The 23,924-nt window shown below is 41.8% G+C and overlaps 2 protein-coding genes across 2 annotated transcripts in view; one reads left to right on the forward strand and one right to left on the reverse strand.

Moving 5' to 3' along the window:
- Nucleotides 1-735: 735 nt before the first annotated feature.
- The window catches only part of LOC119647998 (tyrosine-protein phosphatase non-receptor type 4), a 73,820-nt gene continuing 50,631 nt past the window's right edge, over nt 736-23,924 (reverse strand). Inside the window, exons 3-13 of the mRNA XM_038049384.1 lie at nt 20,316-20,423; nt 19,916-20,005; nt 19,675-19,816; nt 9,176-9,384; nt 8,894-9,046; nt 8,680-8,831; nt 8,355-8,618; nt 7,664-8,286; nt 6,749-7,370; nt 6,511-6,688; nt 736-1,800 (exon numbers count right to left, since the gene is read on the reverse strand). Coding sequence (XP_037905312.1) covers nt 1,723-1,800; nt 6,511-6,688; nt 6,749-7,370; nt 7,664-8,286; nt 8,355-8,618; nt 8,680-8,831; nt 8,894-9,046; nt 9,176-9,384; nt 19,675-19,816; nt 19,916-20,005; nt 20,316-20,423 — 2,619 coding nt within the window. The 3' untranslated portion in view covers nt 736-1,722. The remainder of the gene's footprint in view (nt 1,801-6,510; nt 6,689-6,748; nt 7,371-7,663; nt 8,287-8,354; nt 8,619-8,679; nt 8,832-8,893; nt 9,047-9,175; nt 9,385-19,674; nt 19,817-19,915; nt 20,006-20,315; nt 20,424-23,924) is intronic.
- The window catches only part of LOC119648001 (putative odorant receptor 92a), a 76,310-nt gene continuing 72,741 nt past the window's right edge, over nt 20,356-23,924 (forward strand). Inside the window, exon 1 of the mRNA XM_038049386.1 lies at nt 20,356-20,443. The gene's annotated coding sequence lies outside the window, so the exon portion shown is untranslated. The remainder of the gene's footprint in view (nt 20,444-23,924) is intronic.

The following is a 23,924-nucleotide window of genomic DNA, read 5'->3' on the forward strand; positions in this document are numbered from 1 at the left end:
AATATTCTGCCCCTCCTTGACGAACTCACACAGCTTATGCGTTCTCCCAGTGAACAAACGCAGTTCCGGGTTGCTCACTTTTACGTCTATCTTTTGCGCTACCAGCGATGGTGTCGTTCCAGCGGACTATTCGTATTCACTTCCGAGTCCCGCGACGTAGCTTGATTGTCAACGGGCAAAGTTGTCCACGATGGTTACCTCGCAAGCTTCGAGCTCTCACGAAAAGGATTCGGCATAGGTCTCATTTCCCCTCTACTCTTATCTCTTCAAGCACTAGATGCCAGAGTAGTCAGGTTTTCCACTGATGTACTGGGTTTGCCGGAAATCGACGGGGTGGAGCTTGCCTGCACACTTTCAAAACCTGCCGGTACTGGGTTTCTGTAGTGCTCAAATAGTGAGCACTTCTGACTTTGACAATGTTCGGGCTAATTTGTCCGTTCCTGTAGTACCCAAGAAAGTTTAAACACGAGCAATCATTGAGTACAATTTAAAGGATATTTAGAGCAATTGGGTAAGGATTAGGCTCCTGGAATTCATGACATTTGAGCACATTATATTTCGTCGATTATGCCTGATAACAAACTGCACTGAAAAATAAGATAGACATACTTATCCTTCCGAAATGCTGATATGTTGACTCATATTCATCCATCCTGCATGCTTGGATATAAATGTAGGGATTGCAGAAGCTTCCTTCTCAAGTCAACTCAGGAAATGTTCGGAATCAAACACAAATTCCTGTACAAAATTTTGTATACATTTATTTATAAATACTATGTCAATAATATGTTCATTGCCAAATTTCTATTTAAAATTATTCTTATAATCTTTACATTGTATTCCTGCCATTATATGTTTACGAAATCCTAAAATACATTTCTGAATATCCATCGTAAAGATAAAAGTCACTCATCGAAATATATAGAACGGACGAAGATAATTCCTGTATCAATTGTTGCCAGTGTTGCAGTAATACATACCAATAGGTTGTTACAGAAAAAACGCTACAAATAGTAAGAAGTAAGAAGAAACTCCACCCTCCGCGTGTCTTAATAAATACGTTAGCAAAGATAAAGGATATTGCGTAGAATATTACTTGTGTTGCCAAAATGAAAGCTGCATTACGATCGTGTCAATGTCTATACTGAAGTGAATGAAGGATAAATATGTGTTGAGATGCTTAATCGTATTACAAGTTACTGTTAGAAATATAGCAATGAGTAGAATTGTGATTGGAATGATTACAAAATATTAAGTTCTATGGACAATATTTGAGGCTTTTTACTTAGTCGGATATAGAAGCGCGAGTTCGCCAACGCTACTCCGTCGTTCACTACCTGGAATAGCGTTTCAGTAGTTTAAATCAATCAGAATATCGTCAAAATATTTGAACCTACTTTTTAATGATTAACGCCTTAAGATTAATATCCCAAAGATTTGATTGTGCAAATTTAAAATGCTTTACCGTTGAAGTTGGTTTCAAATTATTCAATACAATCAATGCACTTTAAGAAATGTCAAGAATAATTACAATTTCGTGTAGCCACTATCGTCTACGATGAGAAATGAATAAATTAACACCACGAGAACATAGCAATTGTACACAATTTTAATTGAAAATGGTTCTTCTGATTGGCCTTAAAAAAATATTTTTCTAACAATTTATCAAACATATACAAGTAGAAGTTCTGCAGAGCTCTGCAAAGTTTATTAGAAACGATACTATCCGTCTGTAGATGCACTCTTCGTCATTTTAAGGTAAGCTGCACAAATGCACTCACATACGAACCGATATTGACTCTGAAATGAAAGAAATTACATGTTTGAAAGTGAACTCATAATTAAATGAGGAAGTAAACAAATTACAATTTATATCATAAAAATATGCTATGGAATTGACCGACAAGTTAATGGAAGATTTTCTCTATAAGGCTTTCGACCAACAAGCTAAAATAAGGACCAAGAATCCAAAAAACGTTATGTAATGCAAGGACATTGACAAAGCGAAAAGACGACGGAAGTGAACATCTGTGAGGCGCTAGAAACACAGTATAGATTGCTTTAGATTCAGAGTCAAGGGTTAAAAGTTCAGGCAGGCGTACATGAAAGTCCTGGGGGTTTAAAGTGAGTACCTGCCGTGTGGGCATAATCCCACAATTCTCTTCGGACACGGGTTGATTTTGGGACCACAATCACAGCCCCGCCATGACAAGCACAGCGATACTGGTTTATACTGAGTGCAGGCTGAGCATTCATACCAGTGAATGCGAGGCCTATCTAACACCTCTACAGCGCAACTCCACGTTTGAGCTCCGAGGAGCTCTGCCCGCGATGTACGCATAACCGCAACCACCATGAAACTCCCACTAGAGGGCCAACCGCAAATAACCGGCCGGAGAACACGTCCTCCAGGAATTCTCCTGGAGCATATGCTCTCAGAGGGCCATCCCGGTTCCCATGGTACCAGATAACCTACGGTGAGGCTTCGTCGCAGAGCCACTTCGAATGAGTTCCTTGCAGACTCGGGTCTGATCCCCCTCCTCGAGTACGTGGAGACGGAACTCCCGAACGGGTTAAGGCAGGCGTACAGAGAGACGTAAACTGTAACCATCACTTTATCAACAGAAGCAGCTCTCAAACTGCCATCGGGTGGTAACAACGATCGAGTGTCTGGTAAAAGCTTACGAGTTTTCTGCGTCGCGTCAGTCGCCACTACGTTGCATTTCTAGCTTTTTAATTAACCCCAAAATCTGAATTTAGTAAGTTTGACTGCTGTTTGACGTTGGGGGGATATTCATGGTGAACATCCTAAATATAAAAGAAAATTGTCAGCGTCTCCTTAGCATTGAATTGAACCTAATCATTAGGACGATTAGATCTCTGTTTCAATGTCCTAATCGTAAACCCATGATTCTTCGCCTGTCAAGATCATGGGCAAGAAGTTTTCATCTCTTTTTGATTAATCACTAATTAATTAATTACACTTCCTGAGCGCACTTAATGGAGCTTGGAGGGTCCTCTAACTACCACAAGAATGGAGGACAGTCAAGATTATTCCAATACCCAAAAACCACATTGATCTGAACAATACCATGAACTTCAGACCTATCTCCCTTCGTAGAAACAAAAAACTTGCTTGCGGAGCATTGTTATGCGCACATAAAAGGGAAATCGACCACGACATGCTTAAACGACTTGTTGTCGAAAATTTCTGTAATCAAGAGTAAGGGCAGAATCGTGAAAGGGGTGTCTTTGGACATCAGTTCAGTCTTGATATATCTTCCAATATCGTCAAAGTTGCACTGAACGGTAAAGTAACTTAATAGCGTTGTGCTGCGCTCGATTCTTCGTCTGAGACCTCCGAAATTTGAGAAAACACAATTTTTTTTCTCGTGTCGGCCGAGAATAATAACTTTATGTTATCATCATCATCAACGGCGCAACAACCGGTATCCGGTCTAGGCCTGCCTTAATAAGGAACCAATTCGATATCCCTAAAAGCTGTCTGGCGTCCTGGCCCATGCCATCGCTCCATCTTAGGCAGGGTCTGCCTCGTCTTCTTTTCCTACCATAGATATTGCCCTTATAGACTTTTCGGGTGGGATCATCCTCATCCATACGGATTAAGTGACCCGCCCACCGTAACCTATTGAGCCGGATTTTGTCCACAACCTGACGGTCATGGTATCGCTCATAGATTTCGTCATTGTGTAGGCTACGGAATCGTCCATCCTCATGCAGGGGACCAAAAATTCTTCGGAGGATTCTTCTCTCGAACGCGTCCAAGAGTTCGCAATTTTTCTTGCTAAAAACCCAAGTTTCCGAAGAATACATGAGGACTGGCAAGATCATTGTCTTGTACAGTAAGAGCTTTGACCCTATGGTGAGACGTTTCGAGCGGAACAGTCTTTGTAAGCTGAAATAGGCTCTGTTGGCTGACAACAACCGTGCGCGGATTTCATCATCGTAGTTGTTATCGGTTGTGACTTTCGACCCTAGATAGGAGAAATTGTCAACGGTCTCAAAGTTGTATTCTCCTATCCTTATCTTTTTCGTGTTTGACCAGTGCGGTTTGATGTTGTTGGTTGATTCGTCTTCGGTGCTGACGTTGCCACCATATATTTTGTCTTGCCTTCATTGATGTGCAGCCCAAGATCTCGCGCCGCCTGCTCGATCTGGATGAAGGCAGTTTGCACGTCTCGGGTGGTTCTTCCCATGATGTCGATATCGTCAGCATAGGCCAGTAGTTGGGTGGACTTGAAGAGGATCGTACCTCTTGCATTCACCTCAGCATCACGGATCACTTTCTCGAGGGCCATGTTATCTCTTCTCTTAATTGAATTTCAAAAATGTCAATATTAATTTCCTTACTTCCATTATTTTTCATTTCGAAAATCAACGCTTACTCCGCCACGCGCAGGTAGGTGCGGGCAAGTGTCGTGTGAGGTGTGGCTTTAATGCGGTGGAAATTGTCTCTTAGCAGGCGCAGCAATTCCGAGTCTGTGAGACTCGATCTCTTGTCGAAGACCGGATCACTTGGGAGCCTTGGGTTCTCCCCGTATACCAGCTTCGCGGGGCTGACAGCAAATTCCTATCGGCGGGTTGTTCATAGGCCGAGTAGGACGAGAGGCAAGACACTGAGTCCAGGACGGATTATCGCGAGCCATAATTACGGCTTTCAGCGTCCGGTGCCAACGCTCTAGCATCCCATTGATTGTGGGTGGTAAGCTGTAGTTCGCTGGCGTTTGAATCCCAGGAGTTTGCTTAACTCCGAGAAAAGAGGACTTAAATTGCATTCCCTGGTCAGTGATGATCACTGTAGGGACACCAAAACGAGTGATCCACTCTCGACAGAGGGCTTCGGCACAATATTGCGCCGTAATGTCCTTCAGAGGTATTGCCTCAGGCCACCGCGTAAACCTGTCGATGATTGTAGACAATACTTGTAACCGTGCGAGTCTCGCAAAGGGTCTACGATGTCGAGGTGTATTGTGTGGAACCGCTTGGTAGTGCGGAGAAATGAGCCCACTTCTTCTCTTACATGCCTTTGGTGACCTTACACTTCTGGCATGCGATGCACTCTCTGGCCCAGGAGTTGAAGTCCTTATTCTCGGCGACTAACCGATTTCTCCTCTTGATGCCTGGATGCGCTACGTCGTGAACCGCGTGGAACACTTCCTTGCGAAAGGTGGCCGTGGAGTATTCGCAGCAGAGAGAGAGATTCGAGCCGAAGATGGGCAACTCCCGAAATTTATATTTGGAGTCGGATTTGAGGCTCTGAAGTACTGCGTCATCCTCCTGCGCCTTGGCGATAGCTGAGAAGTCGAATGAGGCGGGGATGTTAACCTCGGAGACACGTCACAAAGCGTCAGCAACTATGTTTTCCTTGCCGGACACGTGCTGTATGTCGGACGTGAACTGGCTTATAAAGCTCAGGTATCGAAGCTGACGAGGGGACGCTTTGTAGGGCTTTTGTTTCAAAGCATATGTGAGAGGCTTATGGTCCGTGAACACTGTGAACAGCCTGCATTCTAGGGAGAAGCGGAAGTACTTAACGCTCAAGTACGCGGCGAGCAGTTCTCGATCGTAGATGATGTAGTTCCGTTGAGAGGGGTTTAACTGTTCGGAGAAGAAGCTCAACGGCTGCCAGACTGGGTTCACCTTTTGGTGAAGAGCAGCACCTACTGCGATGTCAGAGGCATCAACAAAAACGGCTAAGGGTGCATCTTGTCGAGGAAATGCCAAGAGTGCAGCATCAGCCAGTTGCTGTCAGGATTTATCAAACGCGCGGACCGCCTCTTCAGACCACACAATCTCTCGTGTGTCCTTTGTTTTGGGGCCAGACAAGTACCCGTTCAAAACGGGCTGGTGTTGGACAGCCTTGGGCAGGAAACAATGATAGAAGTTTAGCATGCCCAAGAACCTCCGCAAATCCTTCACGGTTTTCGGATGCGGGAAGCTTGAGAGTGCTTGTACCTTGTCTGGGTCGGGCAGTATTCCGTCAGGGGAAATGAAATGGCCGGGAAATTTCACCTGTGTCTGGAGGGCCTTACATTTCTTAACGTTTAGGATTAAACCTCAAGGAGACGTTGAAAAATACACTCAAGATGGGCTAAGTGCTCAGACTCTGAGCAAGAAGCGACCAAAACAGACGTCAGCCTCTCAATCTCGATGCTCTGGATTAGAACCCCCCAATCGTTATGAATGCCTGTGTTCTTCCGTTGCTGTGAGTTTATCATTTGCACAGCGTTTAGTGTGATGATAGTGAAAATAACTAGCTGTGTGTAAGCCAAGCCAGCCACCAAAAAAAACACAGGAAACACTAATAGATTCGGGATATCATTGTCAGAGAGATGCCCAGGAATCCTGGATTTTTCTTAAATTCTTTAATTCTGCCCTTAGGCTAAGTAAAAATGTTGAGTTCATTTTGCAATAAAGAAATAGTAGGGATAGTCCCTACCAAACTCTAACAACAACAAGATGAACATTTGAAAGTTTTAATATACTTACAACATTTTGAACCATGCAAGCACGTTGATCACGCATCGTTTGAACTATGTATAACGGATAAACAGGCTCCTTGGCTTCCATCAAAGCCAATGCTGTATCCATTAGAATTAAAACACCAGTTCGACCAATTCCAGCTGAGCAATGAACTATCACGGGTGGATTAGCTGCACTTATACATCTGTGGATTAAAATCGAAAGTTATGCTGGGTTCAACTGTGTCCTGCAAAGAGAAACTCACTGATGAACACTTGTAGGGATTTCATCCTCTGGGCTCTCTCCATCGCTAACAATACACTTCCTTTCACCCAGGCCCAGTTCGTCAACTCCATCAGCATCAGCATCTAATAGTCGAACTTGTTTCAAGCTCTCCTCAATCTCCTGAAGCAAAGTTTTATTGCGTGCGGCACGTACACGCTCAGTGAATTCTAAAAATAAATTTGGATCGGACGGCACACAATGATCTGGCCACGCCAAATATTGCATATGTTGGATGGAACGTTGTTCGCCTGTTTTCTTATCGCTTAAAATGAATTCACGAAATACAAAGCTGCCCGTTTCATCGGCTTTCTCACTCAAACATTTCACAGAGAATCCATCACCTAGTTTCAGTTCTTCGCCAGTTACTGGCCAATATTGATGACATTTTTGGCGACCTGCTTCCATTACAGTTGTTAGCATAACAATTAAATGACTGCTTTCCTGTTGCACCATGCGCCAGAAGTCGGCGGTGGTGTTTGATAGAGGTCCTTGTGTGGCAATGTAACGATTTACTATGCCACCAGGAATTTCCATGTTCACATAGTTGGCATTGATGTAGTCGCCTGATTCGGAATTGACGAGTACAACACGAGTACAGTCATCTGTAAATGGTGTTTTTCAATATTTCAGTCACACTCTCCAATGTTAGAACTAGAGTGGATATGGGCATCTCTATGAATTTCGAAAAGGGTTCATCCTGGAATTCCTTCAGAGTGTACCTTTTCAGCCTTCAGCTTACTACCCCTTAAATTAATGAAACCTATCCTAAAGCTAAATCCCTTCATTCAGATATTGAAAGAAATTAAGTTTTCGTGTTTCGTGAAAAATGTTAAAAATGCGAGATGAACCCTTTTCGAAATTCCTGATTCGATAAAAAAGAGAAAAGTACACTTACAAGGCGAAATATCACGATACCGATTTTTCTGTACATTTTCTGGTTTCTTCGCCTCCGTTATGGTTAAATCTGGATTTTTCCTGTACAACTGTTCATATTGGCTTAGCAAAGCACCAGAGGCCAACCCATCGCTTAGCAGTAAAAGTGACTGGGTAAACAACGCATCGCCATCTAACAGCTGTTGTACGATATCATCATTCTCATCAGGCACATACTGATATAATGGCTCTTCTTCGGGTAGGGTAGGTGATGAATTCGGTTTAACAACTAAAACTAGTTCGCCGGAACGGGATTCTCGCGACGTCCTTATTAAACTTACAACTTGCTCGTGCCGTAATCCGTTCACATCACGTCCATTTATCATGATGACATGGTCACCTTCACAAATCTTTGGCGTACTTCGATCGGCCGGTGTATTAGGAACTACTCGTGACACTTGAACGGGTAGATTGAGATCAATTCCACCTTTAACATTGAAACCGAACCGTCCTTGTTCGTCGGCTATCAGACGGATTGTGACTAAATTATCATCGGACGGAACTGGACTGTGCGTTTCGGAACTATAAACAGGCGGAGCAGGCGAATCATAGCTTCGAGCTAATCGCTCTATGAAGCCTTCCTCTCTGGAAAGGTACGAGAAATTGTCAATGAATTGAATGGATATTTTGCAGAAGTAGAGAAATATACGTACTCATCACTTTGTTGCTCCCATGCCTTACGAGGAATTGACTCCTTTGATGTTACTTTATTGTCATGTGGTCGGCATGATTTTGTTATTGTCAAAAGTTGATTTTTCCCATTTAGTGATGTCCCATTACTCTCCGTCGTGGTTGCACCATTTAGGGGTGAGCTTAAGACACGTTTGCTGGGCGATCTAGCAAAAACTTTGGCAATCTTGCCACGTTGTTTGCTCTCCTGCACAGCTTGCAATTCAGTTCGGCCTGAATAATAAAACCTACGAAATTATGAATACATAAATATGAAAGCTCTTCCTGCTTTAGTGACAAGATATTTACTTTGAGCCCAATGACAGATTTAAAAACCTCGACAATCTATGTGGCCGTTTTAAACGGAAGAATGAATGATGCTCAACGCATGATTTCCATAATGCTTTGGCATTTTTATGTGATCCCATACAGAATCCTAGTAATGTGTCATAGTCCTCGGACTGTAAAATAAAGGAAGCGATAGTATTAGGGATTGTCAACCCTTGCGTTTTGCATAACTTACCGGCTCTCGTCTTAATTGTATGAAGAAGTCTTTTCGCTTAAATGAAACCTTAACCATTTTGGACCAGGAAAATGTATTTATACGAATACTGTATTGAAATACTAGTAACCCTATGGACGTTACCCCTAGCTGCAGTTCTTTTCCGGCAGAGTCCTATGAATGAAATATCAAAGAAGTTATCACTTAAATTTTCCCCGCACTTCTCCTTAAATAAGGAAGATTCTAACTTGATTTACTATCAAGATCTCCAATTATTCAAAAGATTTCCAGATGAATACTCACAGTTGCCTTATGTAAATCTATTCCATATAATTCTAAGCGTTTAGCATGCTCTAAGTAATTGTATTCTGCATCGGCTGGCAGTTGTCCGCGATGTAATTTATGGAGTTCCGATATGCGACGTTCAGCTTCCTCATTTTGATCAGCAAGCAATTGCATCGAACTCAAATATCCGGGTTGATGTTCAATTGGATTAAAATCACCCAATTCGGCTGCAAAGTAAAATAAAAAATATTACGATAACCCCAACAATTAAGATAGATTATATATTCAAGTAAGTGATGGGGGTCCAAGGTGAATATTATCCGGAAAATATGGTTAATATTTTGGGGAAAATCGCGCCTGAGGTGACAATTACGCAGGTCCCTCTATAATCCCTTTCTGGATTCGCGGTAATCCCCCTTTCCTCTCCCCCTCTCATCAGGCCTGGATATGGAATAGAGTTCTATGGCTTCGTATTCGAATCTGCTGACACATATTGACAAAATTTATTTAAGCGAAGCGTCCTCATTTTGATCTTAATCATTTCCCATTGACATATTAATTGTTTGGTTTCTCATTTTCTTATAGTCTTCACGAGTGGGATTTGATATTATAAATGGTGAATCAGATGTTTTTCATTTTCGTTTTCAATCTTAAGGGTCTTGAAGTTTTAGTGGCTTTTTCAGATCAATTTAGATATTGTTTTAGGTGAAGCAGACGCTGTGCTTCTAGGGTTACGTTTCTGTCTTTGAGGATCTGGATTTTTATACGTCTGTACTTTCTCCGCATATTCTCTCTAACGCACACAAGTCTATCACATACAATTATGTTGGATTTGCTTTGTTATTCTATTACAGGTGTTCAAAGTGCACTTAGAGCATATTTGCTACAGGGCTCACTTCTTATCTTATTTTTTGGTTCAGTTGAATTGACTGAGAAAGTGACAGTTGCAACAACGTTTCTAGGATAAGGGAGAACGGACTCTTCCAAAACACAGGGATAGACTAGCTTTTGAAGCCGGCATAAATTTCCTGCAGCTTTCCTTTGTTCGAAGCTTGGTCAAAGGATTGAAGTCCTATAGACAAGCACGGGTCTTATCATTACTTGATATATTCAATATACTATGTATGGTTTTAAAAGCCATGTCTTATCTAGACTCTTTTTATTTATTACCTGCTCAAGATGTTTGTTCTAGCCTTATTTGATAGCTGAAGCCGTTCTACAGGGTGAGATGGTATCTTTAGAGTTTAGCGTTTAATGCGGAGTTGTTGAACAAACTCCGAAATCGTTTGGAGCAATTTTTCCATAGTAAGTGTATTGACATTATTAGCATATCTCAGGCCACAATACCCTGCCCTGTTTAATAATTGGGTTTGCTTACATCCCCTACCATAATAGTCGTAATAGAATTCCCACTTTGCGAACATCGCTTGCAAATGACGATGTACATGGTCTCATCACAAGTACGCTTGGGCCAACCTGCCTTTTAGCTGCGACCGTAGTTATCCATAAATAATGTTTCGTACATCGTGCTATCTATCAAAGACCAAAGACTCAACGGATATTTTATCAGAAGTTCCTCTTATACCCATGAGGACCACGATAGTCGTCTCCATGCTAATTGATTGATATTAGCTGATATAATGCTATCTTAGAAGGCTTCTTTAGTCTTTAAGGATGCTAGACAAGATGCAGAGAGTAAGATATCCCCCTCACGTACTCCTCAACCAACTCCTTCAAAGATTTGACAAAGAAGGGGCTGAGCTGACTCACATGTAAGCTTTGGCTTGGGTTCAGTGTGAGTTTCCATAAGACAAGTGCTCCCAAAGGAGAGTGTGTATCACTTTACTTTGAAACGAATCTTTTTGATTGAAAAAGGACACAAACGATTGATCAGAATTAACATAATCTAGCATAAGAATTGATTACTTTCTTTCAGCGATAAAGAAAACGCAGCGGCTCTTTACTTTGCGGGATCCTGTCCGACTGGGCTGAGTTCCGTTTTACAACCAACCTCGTGGCCACCCGCGCTCTTTCCGATTGTTGGCGTGTCTGACGAACACACCGGATATTTACAAAATTGCGCGTCCGGTGGGCGCACGCATTGCTCGTCTTAGACAAGGCTGTGAAACGGGTGTTTAGTATCTGTCCGCCAAAAGAGCTTCATAAGAGGCACACCTAGCAAAATGTTTTATAACAATCAGCGTGATCCACTGACGCACTGAACTACCGCCGACAAAGCTGGCGGCCTAGCGTATTCCACGACATTCGCAGAAAAATTCGTCACGCGTATTGAAAAGTCATATTACATTTACGAGTTGGTTCGTCGAATTGGTAGTGTTATTTGATTCAGCTAGACCTCGAAAACGATTTGAAATAAGTGCTTTTTACTCCCCGACAATAAAGAGTGAGTGTAAAAGTACTAAACTCTTACCTTTTTTTGCAATTCAACAAATTAGACTTCATAATCTCTACTAAAGATGGGTAGATGATGTATGTAATATGGTATCACAAAAGTGACTTTAGCTTAAAGTGTAATATGACACTACAATCACCGAGCGCAGCACTTCATCATCATCCAGTAGAGAAGTGATGATAATATCCGCAATTCCCAATATACTCTGGCTTGTCAGTTGAAAAAAATCAGCAACATTTTAATGCAGTAACAAAGCATTTTTCTCCAAATTTAATGAGTATAGGCTAGGAAAGCAGGCTTTATGCAGTCTTTATGTTAATCGCATATTTCAAAATACATATTTCCTTTCGAACAAATCTAAGTCAATATATAAAGCTAGTTTGGATTTAAAGATGACTGCTGATCGCTAGCGGAAGATTTTACATTGCATTGCTTGTAGACTCAATTGTAGGAGCCGAAAAGCGTAGCGTAGATGGATTATTAACTACTCCGTCCACTTTTTAAGGTTTTGCTTGTAAAACAAAACCTTATTAAAATCGGTTTACTGTCTGTCTGTCCGTCACACGCATTTTTCTCCGAGACGGTTATAGCGATTGACACCAAATTTGGTAGAAAGGTGGGAACTATGAACACTCACGCATATAGTGAATTACATCCTCTTACGACGAATTTAAGGGGGGGGGGGGGGGTCCCCATACATGCAAAAGGGGAGTGTAAATTTGTTTTTCATCAAATATAGTCACGTGGGGTATCAAATTAAAGGTCTCGGTTAGTACTTTTCGAAGCCGGTATTAGTTTTGACTTCTGCTGAAAAGGTGGGGAGTGCGGTGGGCTGAAAGTGGTCATTTTTTTTAACGAACCCATTCTCAGGAACTACACAACCGAAAAATCTGGAAAAAATCAGGGGGCTGCCCCTATATGGTGCCTAGGCTCCGAAATACCCTCCATATCGATAGATGTTCAAATAAAGTTAATAATAGTATATTAAAATAATTTTTAGTAATTGACAGGAAAACCCCCTTAAGTTCACCCTAGAATCACAAAATTTTTCAGCAATGTAGGCTACAGTATAGATCATGATCCTGCCAAATTTGGTGAAAATCACACTATTACTAACAAAGTTATACTAGGTCAAATCTGCGCTCCTCTGCAACTTCAAGACTATGAATGTCAATATCACTTGAAAGTGGCTATTTTCACATAATATATGCATATTTTACGTGCTACATGCTAATGGGACAAATGCACACCCAAATCTTTTTATAAAAGAAATACACAAAACCTTTCATACCTGAAGCGTCTAGCTTCCGGTTTCCCGACTTGTTTTAAGCTTGAGGTAATTCTTCCCTTGATTCATTTACATTCAATATCGAACATAGTTTTCCATAAACGATGCTTATTCTGTTATCAATCCTCCATTCAAAACAACTCCGCCGCATGTCTTTCTGTTATGGTAGCTCCGTGTAATGACCGCGACTTTGCGACATTGACAACATTTTCGTTGCCTTGTCCAAGGACAATCTGACGGGAGAGTGCATGTAATAATATGCAATATTCCCTCGTTTTCTCCTGTCCGAACATTCCTTACTACAATTTCCTACTTTCACTTACTTATTCCCATTCTTACATTGTAGTTTTAACTTCAACATGCAACCTTTAAATTTAGTAATCTTATTTATTTTATAAAAAAAACAATAACTGTGTTGTTGAATGCATGCTCCAGCGTTCTTTAGCTTCTGAACGGGGCATGAGGTGTTGTTGTTGTCGCTGAGCCGGCATGAATTTCGATGGTCAAGGCCACGGTTAGCGGGACCTGCTGATAGGAAAATGCTGCTGTGTTGTCTCGAGGGGAGTGAAAATCAGAAATTGACGAGTTCGAATGGTGTGTTTAATTTCGGCGTGGAAACTAAGGAACGGAAAAGGAGACGCGTGGAGTATTACGTTTCTTGAATAACGCACGTGGAAATTTCTTGGGCGTAAGGTTTAATTTTTGTTGTGCGGTTCGCGCTTTCCAAACTCAAAGTTAAAGTAACCAAACATTAGTGAAATCATCATCATCATCAACGGCGCAACAACCGGTATCTGGTCTAGGCCTGCCTTAATAAGGAACTCTAGACATCCCGGTTTTGCGCCGAGGTCCACCAATTCGATATCCCTAAAAGCTGTCTGGCGTCCTGACCTACGCCATCGCTCCATCTTAGGCAGGGTCTGCCTCGTCTTCTTTTTCTACCATAGATATTGCCCTTATAGACTTTCCGGGTGGGATCATCCTCATCCATACGGATTAAGTGAGCCGCCCACCGTAACCTATTTAGCCGGATTTTATCCACAACCGGACGGTCATGGTATCGCTCATAGATTTCGTCATTGTGTAGGCTACGGAATCGTCCATCCTCATGTAGGGGGCCAAAAATTCTTCGGAGGATTCTTCTCTCGAACGCGGCCAAGAGTTCGCAATTTTTTTTGCTAAGAACCCAAGTTTCCGAGGAATACATGAGGACTGGCAAGATCATAGTCTTATACAGTAAGAGCTTTGACCCTATGGTGAGACGTTTCGAGCGGAACAGTCTTTGTAAACTGAAATAGGCTCTGTTGGCTGACAACAACCGTGCGCGGATAGGAGAAATTGTCAACGGTCTCATAGTTGTATTCTCCTATCCTTATTCTTCTTCGTGTTTGACCAGTGCGGTTTGATGTTGTTGGTTGATTCGTCTTCGGTGCTGACGTTGCCACCATATATTAGTGAAATAATCCGAGTGAAAAAGTAGAAAGTTAGCGGCATCAAAAAGGAAGATTTTAACGTGAAGTAAGGAATCTGTGCCATGAGTAGTATTTGAATTCAATCCCGGATGGCTAATCAGCACCCCATTCCGCATCAGCTACAATTACGATAATTTTTGGCCCGGAAATGTGGTCAAAGGACTTGTTCTTCAACCTAAAGTGAAATATCTTGGCGATTAGTGCGTTCAGACGGACTAACGCCGCTGGGGTAAGTGGTTTCCCTGCGGAATTATTCATCACATCTCCTGCAGTCTCTGAAGAACTGCTTATTCCACTTAAACAGAAGCCCTGGGAAAATTTCTGATCCCCAAATTTCCCAGAGAATGGAAAAAAGGGGTGCTCGTTACGGCTAAGATGTTCCTGATATTATTCTCCGTTCTGTTTTGCCAGGGGGACGTGGAGGGCTTTCACGGACTATGAAATCTTTCCTCAAACACCTCGACTGTGCTGGAGACAGCTGCTTGCTCTTTCATTGAATCATGGACTTTGGCAAAATGGCCCTAGATTCGGAAAAGGAAGAACTAGAAATTACCGTTACAATATAAAGCATTGCTCTATAAGACCGTCTGAAGAACATTCAGAATTTAGCCTTCGATCTCTGCACTTTTATCGAACATTGAAATTCTGCAAATTTTGAGTGCAATCGAAAATCTTAAGGACGATTACTTTACCGAGAAAAATGGCGAAGTCAACCTCGATAACGGGGACTAAACAACGATTGAAAAAAAGAAGATAGCATGCCAAACCTGCAAGTTCCGTTCTTTAAGACGAAATCTTGACAGCTTGCAATTCATTCAAATTACTACGAAACGGACGATTCTGATGCCTGGGAAGAAAACTATTCTGCCATTTTCCACTTATTAGAATTAATTCGAGAAAGTTGAAGTTAAGACTGAATATTCGGTGGATGATATCTATAAGTAGGCACAAGGCTGTGGAGTAAGCGAACAGGTTAGATCAGCCTGTCGCAATTTAGAGTAATTTTTTCGACTTATTGCGAGGATTCATCAAAAAAGGAGCAATTAGCACCAAGCACGAGATTTTCGTCGATGTTTTGGTATTTTCAAAGATAATTGGTAGATAGTTGGACGCCGAATTCCAACATACGTAATGGGAATGGCAATACTGGCCTCGTAATGCCTGCAGATTGAGTAAGAGGAATAATAATAAAGTAATCAATGACAATTACTCTAGACTATGGGAGATTTCACATCAACAAGGGAACTAGAAGATCCCGATAATGGCCTCAGAAAGGGGGCAGGAGGAGTGTAGGACGTGATTTACTAAATCCTATGTAAAATTCGCGAAATTCCACAGAACAAAATTAATTTTCTCTAAGTTCCTCAGAACAGGGTGTTTTATAATTGGAAATACCTAGGCGCTTCCACCAATTTCGAAATTAACCTAATTTTATTAGTCTCTATAGAAAACTTCGGGTCTAGGGTAATGATGTACGTCCACCTCTCTCAACGGGCCTGTAAGCACGTGTTCAGCATTGAGTAGGAGTCTTTGAAAACCACGGGCGTTTAGTAACAGCCCCTTTGTCTACATCTGAGCCTTGAGAAAAGTTTCGATAAACTTGTCTACGTTGACATTTCCAATGTTTCAAATACATTCCATACGTTAGGAAGCTGGGAATACAATATATTGTAGGTCACTGGCTATTCTGCTAAAATGGTTGGCTATGTGATTGTAACCAAGAACTCGGGTGCAAAGATCAGGTTAGAAACAATTTCCTCGTAATCAGGTCGTGAAAATCTTCTTCTATTTTTTTTTGCAGCCTTTGTCCTGTTTACAAGCCGGGTCGGCTCGTCGTGATCGGTGTCGCCATTTGGTTCTATGCCTGATTTGGGTGCAATATCGAGGCTTTTAAACCCCTATTCCGCGTACCAAGTCACCGTTGTTTCGGCCTGTCTTTTGTTCGTTTACCATCAACTTCGATGTTCAGACCAATCTTGGCAAGTGAATTCTCATTAGCACGAATTGCAAGACCATCTCTCGCAATTTATTCACGATCGGTGCAACCCCATAACGATCGCGGATATCCTCATTTCGGATGTGATTAAAACGTGTCACGCCACTAGTCCAACGCATCACCTTCGTCTCCATTACCGCAAGACGTTATTCATTGTCTTTTATAGTTGGCCAACACTCAGGTCGTGAAAATGATTACAGAGGTTCTACACGTATTTGACTATCGCGAGAGCTGAGTTGAGACATGCCTGTTTTGAGGACTCATTCCTTGAAATGTCGTCTAATATGGATTCGTATTTCGAACTTCACTTTTCAGAGAAGGAAGCTTACCTCACAAAGCAGATGAGGGTTTGATATGACTTGCGGGGCAGAGGCAACTCATCAGACGCTGCCTCACCTCTGCCCTGGGAACAGCGTGACGGAAGTGGTTACAATTTGGCATTTGTTCCCTTGACTGAAAGCGGTTTTTCTCTTCATTATAAATTATACATATGCCGTGTTTTTGAATGAATACAAGCGAGCAAATGCCAACTTGTAACCACTTCGGTGACGCTGTTTCCAGAGCAGAGGCAGCGTCTTATGAGTTGCTTCTGCCTTGACCGAAACCGCAAGTCAAATTTTTTGCATCTTGGGTGCTTGCCAGAGGATGAGGGTTCCGTGGACCACAACTAAGGAAGTATGTTGTTTTTCAACTGGTCCGGTCTGCCATTGAGTGGATGGCGAACTTAGGAATCCCTCAATTTTCAAACAAAATTCTAGACGAGGTTATTTCACCAAACATTACATTACATACGGGTAGGGTTATAAGCAGAAACCCGGAACGGGGTGAAGATTACGCGCTTTATTGAAGTTGAATACTAATTTATTTTTTTTTGTTAGTATCTCTAATTTGGCCCCCGCGGGGGAAAATCTTTCTGTTCTCCCCAAGAAATTCTTTTAGATTTTGACTGAGTATCAACTCATGTTACCGAACTCAGCACACAAGCCAGGAAATTACATAAGCTCCAAAGGCTGTCTTGCGTGTGTGTTAGTGGGGCAATGAGGACATGCCCAACGGCATCCCTGGAGGTCCTTCTGGGATTAACCGCTCTCCATCTGCACATACAGATGCAGGCAAGGAGGGCAATATTCAGGATGGCCGGTAGTATGAGTGAGGCGGGGAGCTGCCTAAATCGAAGGAAGATTGATATTCTTTCTAGGCGGTATCCCGAATTACTGATACCAAGGGATAACATGACAACGAGGTTTCATTTCGATAAGAAGTTTGAAACACGTTGGAGTAACAAGGCAAACTAGGAGAGCGTGTCTGCGACATACGGCTTAAACCAGCAACTGATTATTTGGTACACTGACGGGTCCCTCATAGCAGAGAGAGCGGGTGCCGGTGTCATTGGTCCAAGGAAAATGTACTTTGAGCCAATGGGCAGGTATACTAGCATATTCCAAGCGGAAATATACGCCATAGACAAATGTGCCTCCTTTAATCTGCAAAGGAACTATAGGGGGCAGAACATTGCTATTCTCACCAATAGCGAAGCAGCGATTAAGGCACTTAGGTCCAACCAGGTCAACTCTAAACTAGTATGGGAATGCATTGAGAGACTGAATACACTCGGCTCGTCCAACAAAGTCTGGATACTTTGGGTTTCAGGCCATGCTGGGTTTGGAGGCAACGAGGCAGCGACTAACTAGCCAAGCCAAGAAGGGAGCAGGGACGCCTTTACACGGACCAGAACCCTTCTGTAGAATCGAAAACGGTTTCATGGCTATGAATCTAAGAAATGAAGAGGAACGGTTGAGGGAACTATACTGGGCGGGCCTACCAGGGATGGAGCAGTTCAGGGTGTTTATTGGGGGATACGAACCCATACGCACAAAGGATTGCTTAAACCTCACCAAAAAGAACCTCCGAATCATAGTGGAAATTCTCACTGGTCATTGTCGGCTGAACTATCAGCTAGGGAAGCTAGGGATAACTACGGACACTGCTTGCAGGTTTTGTGAGGAGTATAACGAAACCTCTATACACGTTCTGGGACAGTGTCCGGCACTTGTGCAAAGTAGGTCGAGGCATCTGGGAGAACACTTAATACCAGATGCAAAGCTGAAAGATCTGGAAATAGGGAACATACTAAAGTTTCTGACGGTTATAGACCTGTTTGAGATGCATGATCAATAGGTACACTATAACCAGTCAAAGGGGCACAATAGTTCTTCAAGGACGCGGTGCGACTTTCCCTTAATAGAATAATAATAATCAACTCATGTTTTCTGAAGTTAACAAATGGGACGTTTATCTCTCAACGTTGGCCACAACCAGGTGGTCTTGTTTTATCGCTGCTATACATTTTTTTCAGTAGAGACATTCGCGGTTCCTTATCTCGAAAATGCAAGTGAACTAGAGACTTAATATCAAAATTTTCACGACCAAAGCAGGCCTAATGAGAGGGGGGAAAATTTATTTGGAAAGGACCCTAGTGAGAAGATTCGGGGAAAATTCTGCGATGCTAAGTGAGTTATTCAATAGAAGAAAATCCGAACTGTACTGTAACACCACTGCTATTGATGCGGATTATAAAAACACTACATAATGACTTGAATATATGAAACTATTTAAATATCCCGAAATAATAAGATTTATATGAGAACTTTTTAACAATGCGTATAAGTCAAGTTTTCAACACCAACAACGTCAAGGTTACTTCAATCCGTCCACAATCTCCTTCATTTTCCTCTTGGATATTATTTCATAGTCAAGTCATTGTGAATGAAAGGCTCAACGGAAGTGCACTATTCACACATAAATTTGCAATATTGCATCTCGAGGTTAACATTTGTAAACACGAGAAATTCAGCGAAGTTCCCACCTTTATTTAATGAACGTTCATGATATTTATGACTCATAATGATGCTTTATCCAAATGAAAACAGGGACAGCCGTTTCGATATGATGGTGGCTGATATAATGCAATTAAGCATTTGTGGACGCGGCTGTATAATATGAGTATGTAGGGCGGATAGTATGTATATACTTTTACAAACTTTTTAGTGGAATATGCATGGTATGCAGATGTTCAATTCGACAAAATAGTGCTACTGCCTACAATTTATTGCAGTCAAATGGGCTTATTATGGTAATGCGGTGTTTACAACTAAGATCATGACGCAAATATCAAGAACTTGGGGAAAAGTTCGAACGTAACCACAATTCTTTATAATCTGAAGTATTGAGACATGTTAGCTTGGGCTCGCTGGGTTAGCGCCGATATATGCACATCTTTGTATAAGCGATACTGGAGATGCAGCGGATAAAGACTACTACTAAGATTCAGTGAAAATCCATACTTACATTGCACCGTATAGCTCGCCAAGAGACATTGTGTGTTCAACGAACATGGCAGCTTCCCATGAAATATATCACGTTTGATTTGCAGATAGAACTGGTATCGTGTATACTCTTCCTGCAGTCTACTCGGATCACCTACAAAGAACTGAAAGTGGGCACGGTAATTAAAATGAATGGCTTGTCCAAAATAGTTGGCTTAGACCCTATAAGTTCAGGGCCATCACAGAATTCGACCACTACTCACCTTAACTTTAAACTCAAGCAACGGAACTGTATCCGCCTCTCGAAAATTGCTCCATTGTTTCTTGAAAGATTTGTTCGAGTCAACCCACCGCTAAACGTTATCAAAATGAGGCACAGACGACGATATTAAATCGCAGCAACACGACCGACAAGAAAAAAATTAAAGAAACAACGAGAAAAACGTTATATTAGCCACATTAACTCGACAACTTAAAGAGTCCATAATGGTTGGATTATGTGTTGTCTTAACGACACTCATAATAACTCATAATTCTAAGAAAATTGTGAGTAAGAATGAGAGTCGTTGACAAGCGAGTGCATATGATGGGCAAATGGATGGATGGATGGGCGGATCGGTGGATAGCGATAGAGGAAGGGAATGGATTTCATAACCAACTTACGACGACATCGCCCGGCTTCTGTGGAAATAGTAAACCGAAGTAGTCTCTCTCCGTTAACTCAAGGTACTGGAAAACCTGATCGAGTAGCTCAGCACCTTTGGCACGCTTCTGGAAAAGTGAAAAGAAAGGTAAGAAGGGAGGAAATGTAAATGTAAAGAAAAGTTAAGTACATGGTAATCGCACAGTTGAAAGAAAAATTATTTGCGTTGGAAAATATGAATAAAAAAATGAAAGTAAATATAGAAAAAAAAATACGGGAAATTTATGATATGTAGACAAGAAAAAAGTGTTCTTATCGTAAAGTAGTCGTGTTTGATAGCTGAACCACGGTGCGTGATGGGAATCATGGCAACTAATTCTCAGATACTGGGAATTGTGGCTCACCTGAATCACTATTGAATACCTATTAGAACATCGTAGTGGAGAACTTCACGTATTCATGAGTGGTCTGAAGGCAGCATGTAGTAATCTTTTTAAAGATGGAAAAAAAATCTTGGGACTCACTAAGGGATAGGGTGGGGTAGCAATTCATAGCGTAATCAGTCCAATTATGCCGATGCTTGAAAGAATGTGTGAGCCAGGATATATAGCAATTAAAGACAATTTTTGATCCCCCGTAATTGCTGATGTTTTTCTTAATTGTATTGTTTAACGTTTAGCTCCAGTAAAATTGCATGGTACTTCCCTCAATGATCGTTTTCCCTTTTCAAGGTAATCAATTAAAATAAATGCGTTTTTCACTTTTTATTTGGTGATTTTGAAGGTTTTTTCTTAATTAGTTTCGAAGGACTCTAGAGCCTAGGATAGGGACGAGTCTTTAACAACGGAATTTTGAATGAATTTTGTATAGAATCGTTGATTGTTATCTATGGTGTGGACTTGGGGCATTTTCAGAATCTAACGATCTTAGAAAACCTTGCCTGAAATTATTGTATATGAGCGCTTTATGAATCATTCGCTCTCTTCTTCAGTGCGAAATCTTTTTTTCAATTTCTTCAATATGTGCTATCTACAGGGTAATAAGAACAATAAACACTGATTCCTTTGATTTAATTGTAAAATTTTTCTTTCAATGGAGATGTCAATTCTAATTATTATATTGCGGAAAAATATTCCAAGGTTCAATCGGTGTTGAGCGTACGAAGTGGAAGTCTAATCAAGGACAGAATCAAATACCTTTATTCAATCGCAACTCTAAAAATCTACGACAAAATTAGTCAGGAAGTAACGAGAGGACATATACAAAACCGTAGTCTGTATGAATAGACGCTCTGCATATGAAAGCGTTTAAAGGGTAGTATAGGTAGGTCTCAAAGCCAATAGTGGATTGGTACCCACGATGGACCATAAAACCTGGGAAACGCCTGCTGGACCAGTATCAACAGTTCGTCTACCAAACCCTATCTCCACCTCTGAGTGGTGATCACTGGGATCGCTTTCGTAATGAAAACCCGCAGACAGAAAAAGATGAAGGCGAGTCTCCAGCGTCTAAAAACAGGGCCAATTTTATACCAACTGATCCGCCAGGCTGGGGGTTGTGCAGAATTGACAACCATGAAAGGAGCCTCGGACTGGATGGATGAACCGTTTGCGAATTCTTATGGAATGTACGCTCCCTGTATATGATGTCACAGCGTATTGCATTGCATTGGACAGGGAACGGTTCTCTGGAGAAAAGCACTACAGCATATATTATAGGGACCATCCAGTAAACCATGTGCTGAGATTAGGTTTCTTATTCAGTCCAAAAAGGGGTTTGGAAACATAAGCGTGTATTTACAAGGCAAATTTAGAAATATAAACCTCATTAACGTACACGCCCCCATAGACGAGACTACAGGATCGGAGAGGGATACCTTCTATTATACAAGGCAGTAGAGGGGACCCTCGAAGCAAGTCCCAAGTATGATAACAAAATCATACTTGGAGATTTTTAACAATCAAGTAGGGGCGGAGCTTCAACAGCTTACATTAAAAAAACAACTAATGATAACGGACTGTGGACTATTTAATTAGCAGTGCTGCACGAAATGGTTGCTGGAAGTACCTGAAGACATGAACGAGTGGCTCAGGTCTACTTTTCCATGTGTAGGAGGGTGCGCGACTAATCCTGAAAAGGGTCTCTGAGCTGCCATCGTTCAAAAAGTGCTTTCTCTGGCTTTCAGAAGAAGAACGAAATAGTGCTGGGGTTCTGGAACAACTTGGTGTGAATATCCTGAACACCTCCGCCTGGATGCTGCTAGGCAGCAAAACAGGAGAGAGAACCGATAGGCCGCGAACTATCGGTTTCCCGAACCCGATCTTAAGAAGGTTCGGGAACAATCAGGCTGCAAGTTCTACTACGGGTTACGAATTGTCACGTTACAAATATCGGCTCCTAAAACCATTGAAGGGGACGTGCAACCCTCGGCATCTTTATCTGAAGTGTAGATGAGGTGCTTTTTTCCCAAATAAAGCATTGCATTGTAAAGCGGTGGCTGCACTTATCAGTCGTCGGATCAATAGTTGTAAGACATTTATATACCTGACACAAGAACCATGGGTTGTTGGTGGGGTAGTCAGAAGCCTAAACTTTGAACATGTTGACCTGTTGTATGCCAATGGAAGTGATCGACCCCGCTCCTGCATAGTAGTCTCAAAAAACTTCCAAACTAATTTAGTTAACGACCTATGTGATGGCGACACCACATCGGCTAAACTAACCATAAAAAGTCAACAGGGAGATAAAGAGATACTATGGTGTTCTGCATATTTCCCCTATGACGAAGAAGTTCCCAGTGGAAAATTCATCAGAGCTATCCAATATGCCAAAAGTAAAGGCATGGGGATAATAGCAGGATGTGATGTCAACGCTCATCACATATGCTGGGGAATTCCAACATCAATGCAAGAGGATCAAGACTACTGGAGTATCTAGTGGGAACTTTCTTCAACGTCGTCAGGCGAGAGGTCATCGACCTCACGTTGGCATACCTTAACATTGCGGCTCTGTTCGGAGAGTGAAGAGTATCCAACGATATCACACTTTCGGATCACAGGCACACTGATTTCGTAATGGGGATGGATCCACCTCCATCCACTCCATCAATTGCGGAAGAATTGAGCACCCGAGTCACGATTCCTGGGAAGCAGATCAAATCCATTGCTGGAATTGAGAAGACAACCCAGATGATCACAAATGATTGCTCCCCCTTCTAGGACGATTCCGGTTACACAGAATGGTCTTCTGGTCATCGTCCAATCCACATAAGTCATTACAGATTCAAGGGCCAATCTCGTGCTAACAAGTAAAAAAGCTCCCGCTTTCGTTTCACAGAACTTCTTATTCCTAAAAGAGACATAGCCATAGAGACATAGAATGTTGGAGAGATTTTGCATACACGATTTTGTAAGCGCGATCCGTAATTAATAAGGTGATGCAGCCAGTATTAGCACCAACAATCGCGTAGATAAGAATTTATATAAATTATCAGCAAATACGATGCGATCTTCTAGTACCGTTAAATTGGTTCCCGTCCATTTAGTTCATTAGGAAACACCGTCATTTCGAATTGTACAGTGTTCCAACTAGAGTTGCTCGTTATCGGGGAATATTGCCGAACGTCATCT

This window comes from Hermetia illucens, chromosome 2 (genome assembly GCF_905115235.1).
Source record: "Hermetia illucens chromosome 2, iHerIll2.2.curated.20191125, whole genome shotgun sequence".
Lineage (NCBI taxonomy): Eukaryota > Metazoa > Arthropoda > Insecta > Diptera > Stratiomyidae > Hermetia > Hermetia illucens.